Here is a 24,200-nt window from a genome sequence, read left to right on the forward strand (position 1 = left end):
TTTAAGGCTCTGACAACGTCCAACAACTTGGAGTCCTCCAAGTCGCTAGTGGCCGCAGGCACCACAATAGGTTGGTTCAGATGAAATGCTGATACCACTTTAGGGAGAAAATGCGGACGAGTCCGCAGTTCTGCCCTATCCGAATGGAAGATTAGATAAGGACTTTTATAAGATAAAGCCGCCAATTCAGATACTCTCCTGGCAGAGGCCAGGGCTAGTAACATAGTCACTTTCAATGTGAGATATTTCAAATCCACCTTTTTCAATGGTTCAAACCAATGGGATTTGAGGAAATCTAAAACTACATTTAGATCCCACGGTGCCACCGGAGGCACCACAGGAGGCTGTATATGCAGTACTCCCTTGACAAAAGTCTGGACCTCAGGGACAGAGGCCAATTCTTTTTGGAAGAATATTGACAGGGCCGAAATTTGAACCTTAATGGATCCCAATTTGAGACCCATAGATAATCCTGATTGCAGGAAATGTAGGAAACGACCCAGTTGGAATTCCTCCGTCGGAACCCTCCGATCCTCGCACCACGCTACATATTTTCGCCAAATGCGGTGATAATGTTTCACGGTGACTTCCTTCCGTGCCTTAATCAAGGTAGGAATGACTTCTTCTGGAATGCCTTTCCCTTTTAGGATCTGGCGTTCAACCGCCATGCCGTCAAACGCAGCCGCGGTAAGTCTTGAAAAAGACAGGGACCCTGCTGTAGCAGGTCCCTTCTCAGAGGTAGAGGCCACGGTTCGTCCGTGAGCATCTCTTGAAGTTCCGGATACCAAGTCCTTCTCGGCCAATCCGGAACCACTAGTATTGTTCTTACTCTTCTTTGCCGTATGATCTTCAATACCTTTGGTATGAGCGGCAGAGGAGGAAACACATACACTGACTGGTACACCCAAGGAGTTACCAGTGCGTCCACAGCTATTGCCTGTGGATCTCTTGACCTGGCGCAATATTTGTCCAGTTTCTTGTTGAGGCGAGACGCCATCATGTCTACAATTGGTCTTTCCCAACGGTCTATTAACATGTTGAAGACTTCTGGATGTAGACCCCACTCTCCCGGATGAAGATCGTGTCTGCTGAGGAAGTCTGCTTCCCAGTTGTCCACGCCCGGGATGAACACTGCTGACAGTGCTATCACGTGATTCTCCGCCCAGCGAAGAATCTTGGCAGCTTCTGCCATTGCACTCCTGCTTCTTGTGCCGCCCTGCCTGTTTACATGGGCGACCGCCGTGATGTTGTCCGACTGAATCAACACCGGCTTTCCTTGCAGGAGAAGTTCCGCCTGGCTTAGAGCATTGTAGATTGCTCTTAGTTCCAGAATGTTTATGTGAAGAGACTTTTCCAGACTCGTCCATACTCCCTGGAAGTTTCTTCCTTGTGTGACTGCTCCCCAGCCTCTCAGGCTGGCGTCCGTGGTCACCAGGATCCAATCCTGAATGCCGAATCTGCGGCCTTCTAATAGGTGAGCCTTCTGCAACCACCACAGAAGTGACACCCTTGTCTTTGGTGACAGGGTTATTCGCAGGTGCATCTGCAGATGCGACCCTGACCATTTGTCCAACAGATCCCTTTGGAATATTCTTGCATGGAATCTGCCGAATGGAATTGCTTCGTAAGAAGCCACCATTTTTCCCAGGACTCTTGTGCATTGATGTACTGACACTTTTCCTGGTTTTAGGAGGTTCCTGACCAGATCGGATAACTCCTTGGCTTTTTCCTCTGGAAGGAAAACCTTTTTCTGAACCGTGTCCAGAATCATTCCTAGGAACAGCAGACGAGTTGTCGGGATTAAATGGGATTTTGGAATATTCAGAATCCACCCGTGTTGTCTTAGCACCTCTTGAGATAGTGCTAAAGCTGTCTCCAGCTGTTCTCTGGACCTTGCCCTTATTAGGAGATCGTCCAAGTATGGGATAACTAATACGCCTTTTCTTCGAAGAAGAATCATCATCTCGGCCATTACCTTGGTAAAGACCCGAGGCGCCGTGGACAATCCGAACGGCAGCGTCTGAAACTGATAGTGACAGTTTTGAACAATGAACCTGAGGTACCCCTGGTGTGCGGGGTAAATCGGAACGTGTAGATACGCATCCTTGATGTCCAAGGATACCATAAAGTCCCCTTCTTCCAGGTTCGCTATCACTGCTCTGAGTGACTCCATCTTGAACTTGAACTTTTTTATGTAGAGGTTCAAGGACTTCAGATTTAGAATAGGCCTTACCGAGCCATCCGGCTTCGGTACCACAAATAGAGTGGAATAATACCCCTTTCCTTGTTGTAATAGGGGTACTTTGACTATCACCTGCTGAGCGTACAGCTTGTGAATGGCTTCCAACACCCTCTCCCTTTCGGAAGAGACGGTTGGTAAGGCAGACTTCAGGAAACGATGAGGAGGATCCGTCTCTAATTCCAACCTGTACCCCTGAGATATTATCTGCAGGATCCAGGGGTCTACCTGCGAGTGAGCCCACTGCGCGCTGTAATTTTTGAGACGGCCCCCCACTGTCCCCGAGTCCGCTTGAGAGGCCCCAGCGTCATGCTGAGGTTTTTGCAGGAGCCGGGGAGGGCTTCTGTTCCTGGGAAGGAGCTGCCTGTTGGTGTCTCTTCCCTCTTCCTCTGCCTCGTGGCAGGTACGACAAGCCCTTTGCTCTCTTATTTTTGTAGGAGCGAAAAGGCTGCGGTTGAAAGGTCGGTGCCTTTCTCTGTTGGGGAGTGACTTGAGGTAAAAAAGTGGATTTCCCGGCAGTAGCCGTGGCCACCAAGTCTGATAGACCAACTCCAAATAACTCCTCCCCTTTATACGGCAAAACCTCCATGTGACGTTTTGAATCCGCATCGCCTGTCCACTGTCGTGTCCATAAGGCTCTTCTGGCTGAAATGGACATAGCACTCACCCGAGATGCCAGTGTGCAAATATCCCTCTGTGCATCACGCATATAGATAAATGCATCCTTTATTTGTTCTAACGACAGTAAAACATTGTCCCTATCTAGGGTATCAATATTTTCAATCAGGGATTCTGACCAAACTACTCCAGCACTGCACATCCAGGCAGTTGCTATAGCTGGTCGTAGTATAACACCTGCATGTGTGTATATATTCTTTTGAATAACTTCCATCTTTCTATCTGATGGATCCTTAAGTGCGGCCGTCTCAGGAGAGGGTAACGCCACTTGTTTGGATAAGCGTGTGAGCGCCTTGTCCACCTTAGGGGGTGTTTCCCAGCGCGCCCTAACCTCTGGCGGGAAAGGGTATAATGCCAATAACTTTTTTGAAATTATCAACTTTTTATCAGGAGCAACCCACGCTTCATCACACACGTCATTTAATTCTTCTGATTCAGGAAAAACTGTTTGTAGTTTTTTCACACCATACATAATACCCTGTTTTACGGTATCTGTAGTATCAGCTAAATGTAACGTCTCCTTCATTGCCAAAATCATATAACGTGTGGCCCTACTGGAAAATACGTTTGAATTTCTACCGTCGTCACTGGAATCAGTGCCCGTGTCTGGGTCTGTGTCGACCGACTGAGGCAAAGGGCGTTTTACAGCCCCTGACGGTGTTTGAGGCGCCTGGACAGGCATTAATTGATTGTCCGGCCGCCTCATGTCCTCAACTGACTGTTTAAGGGAAGATAAACCATCACGTAATTCCACAAATAAAGGCATCCATTCTGGTGTCGACCCCCTGGGGGGTGACATCTGCATATTTGGCAATTGCTCCGCCTCCACACCAATATCGTCCTCATACATGTCGACACCACGTACCGACACACACCGCAAACTCACAGGGAATGCTCTAATGAAGACAGGACCCACTAGCCCTTTTGGGGAGACAGAGGGAGAGTCTGCCAGCACACACCACAAAGCGCTATATATACAAGGGATATCCTTATATTAAGTGCTCCCTTATAGCTGCTTTAATATATATATATATAGCCATTAATGTGCCCCCCCTCTCTGTTTTACCCTGTTTCTGTAGTGCAGTGCAGGGGAGAGACCTGGGAGCCGTTCTGACCAGCGGAGCTGTGACAGAAAATGGCGCCGTGTGCTGAGGAGATAGGCCCCGCCCCTTTTTCGGCGGGTTCTTCTCCCGCTATTTTTCCAGTCAGGCAGGGGTTAAATATCTCCATATAGCCCCTATGGGCTATATGTGAGGTATTTTTAGCCTTGTATAAGGTTTATATTTGCCTCTCAGAGCGCCCCCCCCCAGCGCTCTGCACCCTCAGTGACTGCCCAGTGAAGTGTGCTGAGAGGAAAATGGCGCACAGCTGCAGTGCTGTGCGCTACCTTATGAAGACTGAGGAGTCTTCAGCCGCCGGTTTCCGGACCTCTTCACGCTTCAGCATCTGCAAGGGGGTCGGCGGCGCGGCTCCGGGACCGGACTCCACGGCTGGGCCTGTGTTCGATCCCTCTGGAGCTAATGGTGTCCAGTAGCCAAGCAGCAAATCCACTCTGCATGCAGGTGAGTTTACTACTTTCCCCCTAAGTCCCACGTTGCAGTGATCCTGTTGCCAGCAGGACTCACTGTAAAGAAAAAAACCTAAACTAAACTTTCTCTAAGCAGCTCTTTAGGAGAGCCACCTAGATTGCACCCTTCTCGTTCGGGCACAAAATCTAACTGGAGTCTGGAGGAGGGTCATGGGGGGAGGAGCCAGTGCACACCACCTGACCTAGTAAAGCTTTACTTTTTTGTGCCCTGTCTCCTGCGGAGCCGCTATTCCCCATGGTCCTTTCAGGAACCCCAGCATCCACTTAGGACGATAGAGAAATAAGATTTTACTCACCGGTAAATCTATTTCTCGTAGTCCGTAGTGGATGCTGGGAACTCCGAAAGGACCATGGGGAATAGCGGCTCTGCAGGAGACTGGGCACAACTAAAGAAAGCTTTAGGTCACCTGGTGTGCACTGGCTCCTCCCACTATGACCCTCCTCCAAGCCTCAGTTAGGATACTGTGCCCGGAAGAGCTGACACAATAAGGAAGGATTTTGAATCCCGGGTAAGACTCATACCAGCCACACTGTATAACTCGTGATACTATACCCAGTTAACAGTATGAAAACACTTAGCCTCTCAACAGATGGCTCAACAATAACCCTTTTGTTAACAATAACTATGTACAAGTATTGCAGACAATCCGCACTTGGGATGGGCGCCCAGCATCCACTACGGACTACGAGAAATAGATTTACCGGTGAGTAAAATCTTATTTTCTCTAACGTCCTAGTGGATGCTGGGAACTCCGAAAGGACCATGGGGATTATACCAAAGCTCCCAAACGGGCGGGAGAGTGCGGATGACTCTGCAGCACCGAATGAGAGAACTCAAGGTCCTCCTCAGCCAGGGTATCAAATTTGTAGAATTTTACAAACGTGTTTGCCCCTGACCAAGTAGCAGCTCGGCAAAGTTGTAAAGCCGAGACCCCTCGGGCAGCTGCCCAAGATGAGCCCACCTTCCTTGTGGAATGGGCTTTTACTGATTTAGGATGCGGCAGTCCAGCCGCAGAATGCGCCAGCTGAAATGTGCTACAAATCCAGCGAGCAATAGTCTGCTTAGAAGCAGGAGCACCCAGTTTGTTGGGTGCATACAGGATAAATAGCGAGTCAGTTTTCCTGACTCTAGCCGTCCTGGAAACATAAATTTCCAAGGCCCTGACTACGTCCAGTAACTTGGAATCCTCCAAGTCCCTAGTAGCCGCAGGCACCACAATAGGTTGGTTCAAGTGAAAAGCTGATACCACCTTAGGGAGAAACTGGGGACGAGTCCTCAATTCCGCCCTATCCATATGGAAAATCAGATAAGGGCTTTTACATGACAAAGCCGCCAATTCTGACACACGCCTGGCCGAAGCCAAGTCCAATAACATGACCACTTTCCACGTGAGATATTTTAAATCCACGGTTTTAAGTGGTTCAAACCAATGTGATTTTAAGAAACTCAACACCACGTTGAGATCCCAAGGTGCCACTGGAGGCACAAAAGGGGGCTGAATATGCAGCACTCCCTTTACAAAAGTCTGAACTTCAGGCAGTGAAGCCAGTTCTTTCTGAAAGAAAATCGACAGAGCCGAAATCTGGACCTTAATGGAACCCAGTTTTAGGCCCATAGTCACTCCTGACTGTAGGAAGTGCAGAAATCGACCCAGCTGAAATTCCTCCGTTGGGGCCTTCCTGGCCTCACACCACGCAACATATTTTCGCCAAATACGGTGACAATGGTTTGCGGTTACTTCTTTCCAAGCTTTAATCAGCGTAGGAATGACTTCCTCCGGAATTTTTCCTGTAGGATCTGGTGTTCAACCGCCATGCCGTCAAACGCAGTCGCGGTAAGTCTTGGAACAGACAGGGCCCCTGCTGTAGCAGATCCTGTCTGAGCGGTAGAGGCCATGGGTCCTCTGATATCATTTCTTGAAGTTCTGGGTACCAAGCTCTTCTTGGCCAATCCGGAACCACGAGTATCGTTCTTACTCCTCGCCTTCTTATTATTCTCAGTACCTTTGGTATGAGAGGCAGAGGGGGGAACACATAAACCGACTGGTACACCCACGGTGTCACTAGAGCGTCCACAGCTATTGCCTGAGGGTCTCTTGACCTGGCGCAATATTTCTCTAGTTTTTTTTTTTTTTTTTGTTTAAGCGGGACGCCATCATGTCCACCTGTGGCCTTTCCCAACGGTTTACCATCAGTTGGAAGACTTCTGGATGAAGTCCCCACTCTCCCGGGTGTAGATCGTGTCTGCTGAGGAAGTCTGCTTCCCAGTTGTCCACTCCCGGAATGAACACTGCTGACAGTGCTAACACGTGATTTTTCGCCCATAGGAGAATCCTTGTGGCTTCTGCCATCGCCATCCTGCTTCTTGTGCCGCCCTGTCGGTTTACATGGGCGACTGCCGTGATGTTGTCTGATTGGATCAGTACCGGCTGGTTTTGAAGCAGAGGCCTTGCCTGAATCAGGGCATTGTAAATGGCCCTCAGTTCCAGAATATTTATGTGTAGGGAAGTCTCCTGACTTGACCAAAGTCCCTGGAAGTTTCTTCCCTGTGTGACTGCCCCCCAGCCTCAAAGGCTGGCATCCATGGTCACCAGGACCCAGTCCTGTATGCCGAACCTGCGGCCCTCTTGAAGATGGGCACTCTGCAGCCACCACAGTAGAGATACCCTGGTCCTTGGAGACAGGGTTATCAGACGATGCATCTGAAGATGCGATCCGGACCACTTGTCCAACAGGTCCCACTGAAAAGTTCTTGCATGGAACCTGCCGAATGGGATTGCTTCGTAGGAAGCTACCATTTTTCCCAGGACTCGCGTGCAATGATGCACCGATACCTGTTTCGGCTTCAGGAGGTCTCTGACTAGAGATGACAGCTCCTTGGCTTTCTCCTCCGGGAGAAACACTTTTTTCTGGTCTGTGTCCAGAACCATCCCCAGGAACAGTAGACGTGTCGTAGGAACCAGCTGTGACTTTGGACTGTTTAGAATCCAACCGTGCTGTTGTAGCACTTTCCGAGATAGTGCTACCCCGACTAACAACTGCTCCTTGGACCTCGCCTTTATAAGGAGATTGTCCAAGTACGGGATAATTAAAACTCCCTTTTTTCGAAGGAGTATCGTCATTTCGGCCATTACCTTGGTAAACACCCTCGGTGCCATGTACAGTCCAAACGGCAGTGTCTGGACTCGGTACTGGCAATCCTGTACCACAAATCTGAGGTACTCCTGGTGAGGATGGTAAATGGGGACATGCAGGTAAGCATCCTTGATGTCCAGGGATACCATGTAATCCCCCTCGTCCAGGCTTGCAATAACCGCCCTGAGCGATTCCATCTTGAACTTGAATTTTTTTTTTTATGTATGTGTACAAGGATTTTAAATATAAAATGGGTCACACCGAACCGTGCGGTTTCAGTACCCCAAACAGTGTGGAATAGTAACCCCGTCCTTGTTGAAGTAGGGGCACCTTGACTATCACCTGCTGGGAATACAGCTTGTGAATTGCCTCTAGCACAGCCTCCCTGCCTGAGGGAGTTGTCGACAAGGCAGATTTGGGGAAACGGCGGGGGGGGGGGGGGGGAGACATCTCAAATTCCAGCTTGTACCCCTGAAATACTACTTGAAGGAAACAGGGATCCACCTGTGAGCGAGCCCACTGATCGCTGACATTTTTGAGGCGGCCCCCCACCGTACCTGGCTACGCCTGTGGAGCCCCCGCGTCATGCGGTGGACTCAGAGGAAGCGGGAGAAGAATTTTGATTCTGGGAACTGGCTGACTGGTGCAGCTTTTTCCCTCTTCCCTTGTCTCTGTGCAGAAAGGAAGCGCCTTTGACCCGCTTGCTTTTCTGAAGGCGAAAGGACTGTACCTGATAATACAGTTCCTAGTCTGTGAGGAAACCTGAGGTAAAAATTTTTCTTCCCAGCTGTTGCTGTGGATACGAGGTCCCAGAGACCATCCCCAACAATTCCTCACCCTTATAAGGCAGAACCTGCCTTTTAAAGTCAGCATCACCTGTCCAGTGACAGGTCTCTAATACCCTCCTGACAGAATGGACATTACATTAATTTTGGATGCCAGCCGGCAAAATATCCCTCTGTGCATCCCTCATATATAAGACGACGTCTTTAATATGTTCTTATGTTAGCAAACTAGTATGTTTGACAGGGTCACCGACCACGCTGCAGCAGCACGATCTGCTCTCAGTCTAGTACCTGAGTGTGTAAATACAGACTTCAGGATAGCCTCCTGCTTTTTATCAACAGGTACCTTCAAAGTGGCCGTATCCTAAGACGGCAGTGCCATCTTTTTTGACAACCATGTGAGCGCCTTATCCACCCTAGGGGATATCTCCCAGCGTAACTTATCCTCTGGCGGGAAAGGGTACGCCATATAATGTGGGGATTAACACTATAACTGAGTGAATTTTCCCCAATAGCTGCTTGTATTAACAATATTGCGCCTTAATTTAGTGCCCCCCCTCTCTTTTTAACCCTTTGAGCCTGAAAACAACAGGGGAGAGCCTGGGGAGCTGTCTTCCAGCTGCACTGTGAAGAGAAAATGGCGCCAGTGTGCTGAGGGAGATAGCTCCGCCCCTTTTTCGCTGACTTTTCTCCCGCTTTTTTATGGATTCTGGCAGGGGTATTTATCACATATATAGCCTCTGGGGCTATATATTGTGATTGTTTTGCCAGCCAAGGTGTTTTTATTGCTTCTCAGGGCGCCCCTCCCCAGCGCCCTGCACCCTCAGTGACCGGAGTGTGAAGTGTGTATGAGGAGCAATGGCGCACAGCTGCAGTGCTGTGTGCTACCTTGGTGAAGACAGAAGTCTTCTGCCGCCGATTTTCCGGACCTCTTCTTGCTTATGGCTCTGTAAGGGGGACGGCGGCGCGGCTCCGGGAACGAACACCAAGGCCAGTTCCATGCGGTCGATCCCTCTGGAGCTAATGGTGTCCAGTAGCCTAAGAAGCCCAAGCTAGCTGCAAGCAGGTAGGTTCGCTTCTTCTCCCCTTAGTCCCTCGGTGCAGTGAGCCTGTTGCCAGCAGGTCTCACTGTAAAATAAAAAACCTAACATATACTTTCTTTCTAAAAGCTCAGGAGAGCCCCTAGTGTGCATCCAGCTCGGCCGGGCACAAAGATCTAACTGAGGCTTGGAGGAGGGTCATAGTGGGAGGAGCCAGTGCACACCAGGTGACCTAAAGCTTCCTTTAGTTGTGCCCAGTCTCCTGCAGAGCCGCTATTCCCCATGGTCCTTTCGGAGTTCCCAGCATCCACTAGGACGTTAGAGAAATTACCTAGATATAGCGCTCTTTTATTTTTATATATATATATATATATATACTGCGCCAATTATGTGCCCCCCCCCCCTCTTTAAAACCCTCTGTCACCGGTTATCAGCAGGGGAGAGTCCGGGGAGCCAGCTTCTCAGCATGTGCTGTGGAGAAAATGGCGCTGGTGAGTGCTGAGGAACAAGCTCCGCCCCCTCAGCGGCGGGCTTCGGTCCCGCTCTTTTAAACAAACTGGCAGTGGAATTCTCAAAAATAACACCAAATAAAGTGTATATATCTATATAGCCAGTCCTAGAGGTATAACATTGCTGCCCAGGGCGCCCCCCCCCCCCCCCCCCCCCCTGCGCCCTGCACCCAACAGTGTGCGCTGTGTGGGAGCAATGGCGCGCAGCGTTACCTTAGTGAAGCTCTGAAGTATTCTGCCGCCTCTGAAGTCTTCTGCCTTCCTATACTCACCCGGCTTCTATCTTCCGGCTCTGCGAGGAGGACGGCGGCGCGGCTCCAGGACGAACCGCAAGGGGAGACCTGCGTTCTGACTCCCTCTGGAGCTAATGGTGTCCAGTAACCTAAGAAGCAGAGCCTAACATTTAAGTAGGTCTGCTTTTCTCTCCTCTGTCCCACGATGCAGGGAGCCTGTTGCCAGCAGGTCTCCCTGAAAATAAAAAACCTAACAAAATACTTTTCTCCAGGAAACTCAGGAGAGCTCCCTGTAATGCACCCAGTCTCCTCTGGGCACAGTATCAAACTGTGGTCTGGAGGAGGGGCATATAGGGAGGAGCCAATGCACACCCATACTTAAAGTTATTTTTTAGTGCCCATGTCTCCTGTGGAGCCCGTCTATTCCCCATGGTCCTTACGGAGTCCCCAGCATCCTCTAGGACGTAAGAGAAATTGGGGGGGGGGGGGGGGCATGTAACGGCCCATTTAATATATATCTCTAAGCAATAAACACTTTTACTAAAGATCCTGCACTTGAACCAGTTACTACCTAAGAATAACAGCCATCACCTGACATATTATACAGTGTCTCCTGAGCCTACTATCCTTGTGCCCTAATGTACAGATGGAGACTTGCTCATCTATCCCTTTAATAGGATTAACTGAGTCAGGGCAGTCGGACTTAATCCCCTGCTGTAATGACTTAAGGGTCTATTCACGAAGCAGTGAAAAATGTGGAGAAGTGAGCCAGTGGAAAAGTTGCCCATGGTAACCAATCAGCATTGACGTAACAATTATTATTTGCATACTATACAATTGTACGGAGCAGCTGATTGGTTGCCATGGGCAACATCTCCACAGGCTCACTTCTCCACTCTTTTCACTGCTTCATGAATAGACCCCTTAATCCCCTGCTGTACTGTTCACTCTGTATTGTATTTCAGCTGAGAACAATAGATGAAAGGCTTATGCTAATAAACCATGGTGCACCTAGGCGCAGCAGAAAAGGCTAGATGAGTGAGGCTCCAGCTGTAAGGACAGTGGTCAGGGCAATCCACTAAAAAAAAAATTAAAAAAATTCTGCAATAAACTAAAACAAACTAACTTGGAAAATTGTCCTAGGTGCCCAAGGAGGAGCCTGGTGGTAGCAGCAACTTTTTCCTAAAAACAGGATATTATTGGTGCCAGGCAGGGGCGTATCTACCTATTGGCCAGGATGGCACTCGCCAGGGGCACCAGCCGAGGAGGGGCGCCGCACAGCGGTGCCACCCACGGCCAGTAGGTAGATTTAATATTACGCAGCTGTCCACTCCCGCCCCCCAAGGTGTCTCTCCCCCCCGCCCCGGTAGTTCGTCACCCCGAACTGACACCTGCTGCACTGAAGACCATAGCAGGCAGCCGCAGCAGCGGCAGTCACTGTAATTGGCCGCGGCCCGACACAGCGCTACAATCAGGAAACTACATAAACTACAGCCCCCAGCAGCCTTTGCTGCCGGGAGGTCACTGCAGCAAGGGCCGCAGGTAAGGTGTAGTTTCTTGATTGTAGCGCGGTGTCGGACTCCGGCGCCAATTACTGTGACAGCGGCTGCCTGCTATGGTCGAACATGGGCGTCAGTGTGGGTGAGGGACTAACGGTGGAGGAGGGGGGGGGGGGGGGGGGGGGGGGAGTGCTCGGTGGTACAAATTACAAATATATAAAAAATTTATAATATATATGTATATATACGTATGTGTGTATATGTATGTATACATATATATATATATATACATACATACATACACATATATGTGTGTATGTATGTATATATATATATATATATACACACACACACATATATATATATATATGTGTGTATGTATGTATATATATATATATATATATATATATTCACAGGAACAGTCCACACTCTGGCCTTATCCACAGATGCTGGGGTGGCTTCCAAACAAAAATGAATCCTCAAGATCCATTAGTACAAATATATCCAATAAAGTAGGAGCACTCACCAGTCTTCATAATATTCTGAATTTTATTAGTAGGTGTTATCGATGCGTGAATTGCACGACTTGCAGGAGCATGACCTCCGGTGAATATTTCCACCATCCACATACAGGACAGAAAATTAAGATCAGCCAGCGAGTGAGTTGTACCTCTGACTTTATCATCTATACACTTACGTGTCCATGTTCCCTGATGTATGTGGGCAAAACGGTGCGTCCATTCCGTGAAAGGATGGCGAATCACCGCTTGTCCATCAGAACAGCACTAAGTGAGGGACATTCGGATAAGCCTGTTGCTAGGCACTTTTATGAGGCGAAACATACTCTGGCTTCATTGAAATGTATGATTATAGATCGTATAGCTCCTTTAAAGAGAGGTGGGGATAGAGCAAAATGATTGCTCCAACGCGAGGCTTCATGGATCTTTCGACTGGACACTATACGCCCCAAGGGCCTGAATGAGGGCATCCAATATGGCATCTTTCTGGAATGAATTTTCATGGACATATGGAATAAATATCTGCTTTTTTCTTTTTCATTTTTATTTTTATTATATTTTTCATTTTTTTGCTTTCTGTGGCTCCTTTAAGTGGACGGTCTGTGTCCATGCCCAGGTTTATATTCATTTCATTTTGAGTTATTTCTCAATAAGAAACTTTTGACCTAGGGGCGCCGTGAACAAAATTCTGATGCTCAAGGGCGCTGTGATTAAAAAAAGTTTGGGAACCACTGCTCTAGAGATTAGATTTTGCTAGAATTTACTATAGTCCACGTGCTGCTGACTTTGTGTGACCTTTCCGAATAGACACATGTAAGGTTCACTATTTTGCCTCTATCAATATCTCACAATTTGGCTACACCATATTAACAAACATTTTTAAGATGCTGCTCCGGTTACAAATCCTTCTGATTTGTTGTCATGTCTCCATGGAGACTGGATTATTGTGAGCCGGTAGTCTATGTGAGATTCGAGTGATGATATTGAGTACTTCTGGTCAGGTGTCCGGAACTTGCGTTCCAGATACCGGAAGTCAAGTGCGCAGTGAAACGCACGCCGCAAGTTTACCGCTGAGTACAGCGGGTAGTAGTGAATCATGTGTCTATCCGGTAACTATGGATTCTATCTTTTATGTATATGTTGTGTTTGTCTATGTAGTGTCTTTACATGTAGATTTTAGATGTTTGATGTTGGTGGATTACTTGATAAACTATAATTACATTAATTAGGGGGAGGGTCACTCTAGGGTTTATAAGGGGACCACTTATTGTGCTCTATGATCTTGACAAAGGTTCCACTGGGAACCGAAACGTCGATTACATCCCTCTATTGATGTCTTGCTGCTAATAAAATTCAGAATATTATGAAGACTGGTGAGTGCTCCTACTTTATTGGATAGATATATATATATATATATAATATCGCAGGGTGGTGGCGGCGGCACTCATCAGACTTGCACAGGGTCCTTAAGGCAGTGTCCGTTTATTGACCATTACGCCGTCATGTTTTGGGGATATACCACGGACACTGTGCAAGTCTGAAGAGTGCTGCCACCACCCTGCGATTATTTAGTGGCACTCAGTGACTCGAAAATAGTGAAATGTCCCAAGAGGGTGCTTTTATTAATTACGTTTCGGGAGTGATTTCCCCTTCTTCAGGACCGGAAAGGAAGACCATCCCCGAAATGTAGATTAATGAAACCACCCTGTTGGGATATTTTACTATTTAGGAGTCTCCGAGTTCTGCCTGTTCATTCCTGCCTGCATATTTTGGGGCACATACCCCCTAGGAGTGCCCTGGAACACGTTACCCTAAGGGGATCCTGGAGTGCTGGGGAATATTGTGTGTGTGTGTGTGTGTGTGTGTGTGTGTGTGTGTGTGTGTGTGTGTGTGTGTGTGTGTGTGTATATATATATATATATATTGCCCAAAGTGGGCCGGTATACACTGGAATAGATTTAAAAACGGTGACGCCAGCCATCTCCACACAGCCGCTGCCCTGGGCTTCCTCCTCTTCACCGCTGCCGCCCATGTCATCCTCCGCTACGCCACCCAGGACCTTCTCCTGGTCACCACCACTGCCCAGGGCCTTCTCCTCACTGCCGCTGACTTCAGCCTCTGCACCGCCGCCGACCACAGCCCCATCAGCTGCACAGGTACTGTCCCTCTGTCTGTCTCTCTGTCACTCTCCCTGCTGTCTCTCTGTCACTGTCCCTGCTGTCACTCTCCCTGTAACTATGTCCCTGCTGTCACTCTCCCTGTCCCTGAATTTTGGATCATACTGTGTGGGGTAATGTGAATTTTGAATCATACTGTGTGGGGTAATGTGAATTTTGAATCATACTGTGTGGGGTGATGTGAATTTTGGATCATACTGTGTGTGGAAATGTGAATTTTGGGGGGTAATGTGGGTGGGATGTGAATTTTGGCTCATACTGTGTGGGGTGATGTGAATTTTGGATCATACTGTGTGGGGTAATGTGAATTTTGGCTCATTCCGTGTTGCATAATGTGAATTTTGGCTCATGCAGTGTGGCATAATGTGTAAGGGGCACTAGTACTAGATGGTATAAGGGGTCCTACTATTGTGGTGCATAATGTGTATAAGGGGTATATGATGTGGTACACTACACTTAAGGACATGCCCCCTTTTGAGTGGCCACGCCTCATTTTCCCTGAGTGCACACGCCTTCGGTGCGCACATAATTACAACCTTCACTTTTCCATACCCCCACTTCACAATTTCCACTATGACCACTATATATAATATGTGTGTGTGTGTGTGTGTGTGTGTGTGTCTTCTACTGGTGGGATGTCTTGAGAAAGGTTACGTTAAGTTTTTGTCTACATTGGTGATGTGAGTTAATAAAACCTGCTGAAAAGTCCCTGGTGAGTGCACCTCTTCTTGTTGGAATGGATAGTAGGATTTTGGTACTTACCAGGTAAATCCTTTTCTTTGAATCCATAGGGGGCACTGGAGTACTCTTGGGATATGGACGGCGTAGCAGAAACAAAGGCACTGAATATTTAAATTTAGAACTCTCCACCCCTCCATATCCCAGAGTACCTCAGTGTACGACCTCAGTGTTTTTTACTGAGCGAACAAGACTATAGAGAGGTTGACAATGGAGAATTCCTATCACATAACGGACAACAACAAAGTTGACCCATAACGTTACTGTCAACTAAACAGTTGACACCATAACCGATAGACCTTTATAATTTGAACCAATCGGTGAAATTTTCTTACCATAAGCTCCTCTGAGCTTAATACAACCCTGGTAAAATGTGTTATCATAAGCTCCTTTGAGCTTAAAACAACCAAGGTAAAACAAACAACCAAGGTAAAACTGCTCTGGGTGGGCGTCCAGTGCCCCCTATGGATTCAAAGAAAAGGATTTACCTGGTAAGTACCAAAATCCTACTTTCTTTTTCATCCACTAGGGGTCACTGGAGTACTCTTGGGACGTACCAAAGCTTCCCTCGTGGGCGGGAGAGCTGTTTGACACCTGTAACAGTTGACGGCCAAAGCTAGATGCTGATGCCGCAACCGTTTCATAACGTGTAAACGCGCACAAACGTGCAACCGTTTTATAACGTGTAAACGCGCACAAACGTGCGCACTGAAGGCTATGTAGCCGCGTCGTAGACGCTGCACGACCAGCTGGTCATGACATTCCCACAGAACCTGTGGGATGAGCTATTACTGACGTAGGCGACTGTAACTTAGCCTTAAAATAAGCCTGACTTGTAGTCATTTTTATCCAACTGGATAATGTTTGCTGAGAAACTGGCTAACTCCAGTTGGCAGCATCATATATAACAAACAACGTATACGTATTACGTACTGTAGACGTTCGGGACATATAGACGCGTAATGCGTGTACCACATTCATAATTCTAGAATGTGCTGTCAACACAGGAACCACTCTTGGTTTATTGCTGTGAAGAATAAGAAATCGGAATTGGTCCGAAGTTCTGCTTTGTTATGATAAAACTCAAATACGGTGGCTTGGAATACAAGACACCCAAATATGAAAACAAAACCCCTTGCCGAAGCTACGGCTAGAAGAAAACGTTTTCCAATTGAGAAACTTAATACCCATTTGTTGTAAGGGTTCAAAAAATATGAAAACTGTAAGAAATCTGAACCCAGCTTCAAGTCGCATGGCGCTGTAGGTGGGATAAATGGAGGCTGCACCTTGATGACACACCTTGTAAAAAAGGTGTGTACCTACGCAATAGATTCAAACGTCTGTGAAAATAAATTGACCACACAGATACCTGCACCCTCAGTGCAGATAAACGCAGTTCTCCATCCCACCCCGTCTGTAAATAACAGAATACGGGTAACGTGAAAGATGATGTCGGAAACTTCTGAGCCTCACACCCACCTATATAGGCACACCAAATTGTGTAATAATGAGCTGCCGTAAGCGGCTTCCTAGCTCATAACATGGTTGGTATACCAATACTGTAATGCCCTATGTATTTCCTTAAGAGGGTGGTCTGAACCCCCACCCCGTCAACCGCAGCCGCGGTACATATGTGAATAGGGGTCAACGAACGGTCCCTGTTGTAACAGGTTGGACGTATTATGAGGGCCCAAGATCGTGTGCAAGTATTCTTTGGAGCTTTGAGAAGCAAGCTCTCCGAAATCCATGAGATATCACTAGTATGACTGTGACGAACTGTCTTATGATCCGTTTTAGCAACGGAGAGATAGAAAGAGAGCAGAGGAAAATGGTGGAGGCAGATACACGAAGCTGTATGACCACACGAATGTGAGACCTCCACTGCCACTGCTCTTGTGATCTCTCGCTCTGTACACATACTGAGCGATTGTAATTGTGGCGAGATGCCATCATGTATACCTGAGGGTAACCCCACTTGTGGATTCACATATGAAACACCTGTGGATGAAATGCCCAGTTTTATGGATAAAAATTCCGACGGTTGAGATCATCTGTCTAACAGATGTCCACTCCCGGAATGATCCCCGTAGACAACATCACCTAATGGTGTTCTGGGCAATTTGAGGATTCGAACTACCTGCCGCATTGCCATGCGGCTTCTCGGTCCTCCCTGGTTGTTGTGTATGCAACTCCCGTTGCGTTGTCTGACTGCACTTGGGACAGACTGAAAGCGAAGCATATAGTGCATTGTAAATTGCACGGAGTTCCAGGACATTTATAGACAGCAATCTGTCGTGATCCGTTTTAGAACCCCTGTCGCTGATCTTTTTAACTACAACTCCTGAACCTCTGAGACTCTCGTCCAGAGTATATACACTCTCGCCCTGAAACCCGGCGAACTAAAGCGCTTTGAAAAAACATCATTGTTCCAGCGCTTTGAAAACACATCATTGTTCCTAATAGGCGAATACACCAATGTACCGCTAGTGTGCGTGGCTTTTGCACGAATTGTACTAGTTGGTATATTTGTTCTTGCTGGTGTAGTAGTTAAATCTCTTAGATTTACCGTATTTATAATCTTACCTAGGAACTGAAGTCGTTTAGACGGAATTAGATGCGATTGTTTTCGAACTTGACCTGCTACCGTGGTGTACATTAGTAGCGCAAGTAAGATGAACTTCTGTTGAGACAGAGTTCTTATGAGCAGATCGTCTAAATATGTAACGATTGTCACCGCTAGGGCTCTGAAATGAGCTATTGCCCCAACATCACCTTGGTGAATACCCGAGGCACTGACAAGAGGCCAAACGGTAGAATCTGAAATGGTTAATGGTTGTGGCGTATTGCAAAACGCAAGAACCTGTTATGCGGTGACCAACCCGGAATGGGTAAATACACATTGTGAAGATCAAGCATAATCATGCAATCTTGTGGCTTCAACTATGCAAGTACTAACTGCAGTAAATCCATTTCCAACTGTAGTAAGTGACTTGCTGATTGATACTGCGACGGAGCCCTTCGGCTTCGCTACCCCAAACAGAGGGGAATAAGTAACCCTGACTCTGTTGGTGTACCAGGTGTGGAAATAAAAACAGCTGAAACCAGCAGATGTAAATAGCTGATACATCCATGAGTGGATGTTTGGAAAACCCGGCAAATGTCACGTGTAACGGCGCGCTTCCACAATTGGAAATGCTAGATGACCTAAGAGGCCGTTAAGCCACTGGCTTGTTGACTTTAGCACCATGTCGTTACAAGTCGTGACTGTTTTTGTACCACAGCCTTGAAACAAAAACTGAAGTCTAAAGGGATTAAACGTCGGGTAATCTTTTGTCTGAATATCAAATTAGCATTAAACAAGTTCTAGGCTTGTTTTGGTGAAACTAGCGACGATGAAAAGCTAGAATCGTGTTAGCCGAAGCTTTACAGAAATACTCTGCAGCTTTTTATTAACAATGATCGTCATTGTTTACATACATAGAGCGTCTAGTGACCCAAATGTTTATAATGTTTGTCACAGACGAATTCACCAATGACGTATTGTCCCATTTAGAACGGGTAAATAGAGTTAACTGTTAGTCAGATATTGTAACTAATAACTCATTGAAAATCTGTTGTTTAGGAAAATCGACAGATTAGATGTTAGAGTCTACATAATCTCTGTAAAATTTGAGACACTGACTCACTGTTATTAGCAATGTATGGTTGTCAAACCCCCGCACTATCTGACTGCTGGTTTAATGTACCCTTGTCAGTGGTAGGTACCGCTGTGAGGTTTGTATAATTGTCAGATTAAATTATAAGTATAAATTAATACCCTGGACTGAAAATCCTTTGTTAGAGCTTGCGGAGTAACTTTGGAGACTCCGATCTTACCGCTCGTGTGGAGAGGCGTTATGCTTAACATAGGATCTGGGACTGACCCTGCTTCCGGAGTGGAAACGTACAAACCAACAGAATTTGCGGTAGATTTATGTACCGACATTATAGTAAACCTTATATTTAGTCTGTGTTGTATGCTTATACAGACAGACACCACAATAGCCAAAGGACAGACTTAAAGTGCGTAATATATATATATATATATATATATATATATATATATATATATATATACACTTATGGATAAATATATTTATGGCTAAATACAGTTTACATGGCCTATGTGAAACCTGACCCAAATTTTTTCCCACTAACACCCCTGCGCCTCCGGTGGCGAAGAGATGTAGTGTAGGAATGTTCTGGAATTATGGCAGCAACAGGAAACATGATTAAAAATGGCCCCCATGCCATGCTTACATTGTAACTCATAGGAGAAATTACAATATCTGCTGCCCATGATAATCACAGTCTAATATACACTGATCATCACAGCACATGCAGGTTACAATAACATCACAGGCAGATGACCTTTAATATAAGCTCTGCCTTTAATATCTTCTGTTAATATTAATAACTTTTATACATAAATATATATATATATAGGCTCAACAGCCTATTACATGCATCTGGCAGCTGCAGCCATGCAGTAATCTGCCAGGTCCCCCACTCCCTCCCCCTTCCCTGTACTCCCTGTAGCGCTGTGTCTCAGCGGGGAGCTGGGAATGCAGGGAGGCGAAGGACCATAACCCCGAGCAGCCGAAATCGGCTGGCCGGAGCGCGTTGCTAGTCAAGCTGCCCGGGTTTCTATGTGAGAGCCCCGCTGTCTGTGCGGCGGGTCTCCGTCCCTCCTTGTACTCTCTGCTGTTAGCGGTGAGCTGGGACGCTCACTGCAGGGAGCGATGACGGCGCCCTGTTGTACGGAGCGCTGTACGAAGCGGCTGTAACGGACCCCATAGCGAGAGAGCTGCGGCGGGCGGCAGCCTCTGAGAGCAGATCAGCAGAGGCCTGGCCGGAGGTCTTGTGCTGAAGACTGTGGCCGTGTGGGGAGGGCGCTGAGTGGGGAGACCAGCGGCGGAACGGGCGCCAAGTGGAGCGAGCAGCGGCGTGCGCTAAGCGCTACAATGTCCCCACACCTCGGGCGGCAGCGGGAGCTGACCTCCCCCTTCACTGTGAACGGCACACCACACAGCGGGGCGGCCGCCTGCGCTGACCGCCCCGTTTTCCCCAGCATACCTTATTCTAAGCTCAGAGCTTTCCGGGCGTAGCTGCGACGGGGCTTCTATCTGTAAGCTCCGTTCAGCTGCTTGATCCTCTTCATGGCTGTGACGGGGCTTCTTTCTGTAAGCTCCGTCCAGCTCTTTGATCACTTTTTTATGGCTGTGACGGGGCTTCTTTATGTAAGTTCCGTCCAGCTGTTGCAGGCCAGTGGGCCTGTGGCTGTGAGGGTGCTCTTTGTGAGGACCGACACGCCATGCGCTGTTGCAGCGGCACTATCCCGGACCCATGTTTTTCAATAAACTGGGAAGGGATGTATAGTAAAAATTGAAAATTAAAAAATAAAAATGAAAAATTAATAAAAATCTTCCACAAAGTGTGGGAATCCCACAAGCCGTTGTTAGTGCTTTGAGCACGGAAAAAACACTGAGGTCGTACACTGAGGTACTCTGGGATATGGAGGGGTGGAGAGTTCTAAATTTAAATATTCAGTGCCTTTGTTTCTGCTACGCCGTCCATATCCCAAGAGTACTCCAGTGACCCCTAGTGGATGAAAAAGAAATATATTATGGTATAATGGGTTAGCATTTTTTGGAGAGATATATATATATATATATATATATATATATATATATATATATATTTATTATAGGCCCTACTGTATGGCATAATGTGTATAAGCGGTGCTATTGTGTAGCGTAACGTGAAACAACGGACATAACTGTGCTGTGTAATGTTAGTAAGGAATGCTACGGAGTGGTGTAATTTGTATTTGAGTTCTATTGAGTGGCCATGCCCCCTTTTTGGCACATGCGCCTTCGATATTTCAAATATGAGCGGGTGTGGGGCGCCAGTCCTTTTCTTTGCCAGGGGCGCTCAGACCCCTAGATACACCCCTGGTGCCAGGTGACACATACAGTCAGGTCGGGTTGAGAACCCCATCATTTGTTTAACATCAAAAGGGAGACAAAGTAATCCCAGACTGTCACAATAGTTCGTTTTAATCAAACTACAGCTGTATCTCATTCTCCTCTGACTACCTTATCAAATATCAAAGTGCAAGAAAGGTTACAGATTACTCATACACAAAAAATAAAATAAAGCTAACTCTGTATATATTGGACTCTGAAATAACTAAATTGATCAATTAATACATGTTTACAGCATAGTAGTAGTGTCAATATCGAGTATATGAAAATATTAAAAATAAGAGCCAATATAAACTGCTGTGTAATCTAAAAACAATTCCTAATTGCTTCCACAGATGAGCAGTTTGCCTTGACTTATGGTAAAATACAGTAGGAGATCAGTTTATCTCTATGCCATGCTGCAAGTAGAATAAGTGGCATATGCAGAAAGTGCTATGCAATTAAATATATAATGTTATGATCCATTTGAAATTAACCAGAAAACCTGCATGTCTCAAAAAATTAACTAAAATACTCTATAACAAAAGAAAAACCCTACCCTCCTTCTCAAAGCTGCATGTATATAATAACCATAAAATAACCAGACAAACCTTTGATCTTTTGCTTGGTGTGTATGACTTTGAATTGCTGAAAATCAGCCTCACATCCTTGCACAGTTCGGAGGGAGATTCATAATTTCCAGCCTCCAATTTTTTTTTTACTGTACCAAAATCCATTGGCGTTTCAATAATGTCTCGATAGTCCTGAAAACATATAAAACAGAGATGCCTAATTAATTACTGTTACATATTCAATCATAATACGATTCAGAGCTATGTACTATGCAGTTAAACAGTTCTGAAATTAATTACATTTTTTTTTTATTGATCACTGACATTCTACAGGATAATTTGAACAGCAATGTTTCCTCTATTATCTTGGAGGCAGCTGTGTGTTTTAATACACATGGAGCCAAATGTAATAGGGTGAGAGTTTCAGAAAGTGAGAGATTTGGTAAGGTTTTTCAGTTTGTTTTTTTAAAGTGGCAATCATTTACACTGCAAAACCAGGTTGGATCTTACTGTGTAAATGATTGCCACTTTAAAAAATAATAAAATAAAAAAACGGCAAATCTTACTAAATCTCTCACTTTCTGAAACTCTCACTCTATTACATTTGGCTCAAAGTGTGTAAGCACAGTGTAACTTAACTATTTGACTGTTCTCTTAAATTGGTGGTAACGAACCATCTTCTTTCATCCCTCATGTATCTGTATGTAATGCAACCAGTGATTTATTTTAAAAGTATTTATTATCCTGCTTGCAATTGTTATTACAGCAAGGTATAGTTTAAGATACCATAGTGACCTGGATTTTACATAGCCTATCAGGGCAATTTATCTCTTTTCACCAGTTGCCCAACTGGTTCAGATGTAGCATGAGTCTCCATCAGACATAGTATATCCTAAACATAGGTCAGCTGTTTGCTTTTTACTACAAAATGTGTTCAATCACAAATGTTTAAGTTAAAGGATATATTCAATTAAAGTCGGATCTATTCCGACATGTATTTGTCGGAATGGATCCGACAACCCCTATTCAATCCCATCTAAAATTCAACTTTTTCAAGTCGAATATTAGATGGGACCCAGAGGAGGCGAGGGCGGGGCGAGCCGCGGGGGGGACAGCCGGCGGCAGCCAGAGGGGATCAGCGTGCTGGAGCCAGGTGGAAGCTGCCGTGAGGGGTCGGGGCGGGTGAGTGACATCCTGCTGCAGCGCTGATCTCCTGTATGCCCTCCGGCTGTACCCCCATCTCGCTGCGGCTCCCCCCCCTCCTCCGGGGCCATCTCATTCCGACATCATTTTGATGTCGGATTGAGATAGTCGAAAAGGGGGCCAAAACCTGTCGGGATCCTGTCGTGGATCGGCAGCTATTCCGTCGATCCACGTGCTTTTCGACAAGTCGAATGCCTCGACTTGTCGAAAAGCTCTGAATAGGTCGAGTCAGGATTCAACCTTAAAAAGTCGAAAACTTTTCGACTGCAATTGAATATGCCCCATAACAGTTGAATTAACAGTGAAAAACATATTTCCCTGCTACAGTAGTTTGACACTGCATCACCTTTTCTCATTTAACTGCATTCTGTAAATGGGTACTATCAACTTTACAGCATGCATTTCTTGACGATCTGAACTTTTATTTAAAAATCCCCATGTACTGTATTATAAACTGGTTTTGTTCATATCACTTCAAGGTATAAGATCATTCACTCTCCCTGCAAACAGCTTCTTCACACTCACGGGGAGTATCCTTTTAGCCATGAAATCGCTGCAAATTTTAGTGTGAAATTTTTTTGCGTTTATCGCAAGAACATGTGCTACAAACATATGCGCGCTCCCGTTTTTCACCCTAGATACTGTGGCTCTGAAAGTGTTCCTCCCAGAGGACAAAGCAAGGACACTCCAGGAGATGGTCCATCTGCTCCAGTGGCATACTCGAATATCCATCCATCTTTGCATAAAATTGTTGGGAAAGATGGTAGTCTCATACAAGGCCATCCAGTACGGAAGGTTCCATGCCAAAACATTTCAATTGGATCTCCCGAGCAAGTGGTCTGGGTCACATCTGCAGATGCAACGGATAATACTTCTGTCACCTCAGGCCAGGATCTCCATCCTGTGGTGGCTACAGTCCTCAAAAGTGCTGGAAGGTCGCAGATTCAGGATTGGATCCTCCTCACGACAGATGCGAGTCTGAGAGGATGGGGAGCTGTCACCCAAGGGGCTCAGTTCCAGAGAAGGTGGTCAACACGTGAAGCTCTACTTCCGATTAACATTCTGGAACATCGGACGGTCTACAATGCTCTGCTTCAGGCCTCTCCTCTGCTCACGAATCATGCGATCCAGGTTCAGTCCGACAATGCCACGGCGGTGGCCTACATGAATCGACAAAGAGGAACAAAAAGTAGAGCCTGCATGCGGGAGGTGTAAAAAATACTCCTCTGGGCAGAAAGAAACGCAAAAGCAATATCAGCCATCTTCATTCCAGGGGTGGAC

General features: G+C 46.5%; 1 protein-coding gene across 2 annotated transcripts in view; it reads right to left on the reverse strand.

Moving 5' to 3' along the window:
- The window catches only part of PHIP (pleckstrin homology domain interacting protein), a 546,843-nt gene that overhangs the window by 117,268 nt on the left and 405,375 nt on the right, over positions 1-24,200 (reverse strand). For both annotated transcript variants that reach the window (XM_063916855.1, XM_063916854.1), the window contains one exon: positions 21,756-21,908. In XM_063916855.1, coding sequence (XP_063772925.1) covers positions 21,756-21,908 — 153 coding nt within the window. The remainder of the gene's footprint in view (positions 1-21,755; positions 21,909-24,200) is intronic.

The sequence above is a fragment of the Pseudophryne corroboree genome, chromosome 4 (genome assembly GCF_028390025.1).
Source record: "Pseudophryne corroboree isolate aPseCor3 chromosome 4, aPseCor3.hap2, whole genome shotgun sequence".
Taxonomy (NCBI): Eukaryota; Metazoa; Chordata; class Amphibia; order Anura; family Myobatrachidae; genus Pseudophryne; species Pseudophryne corroboree.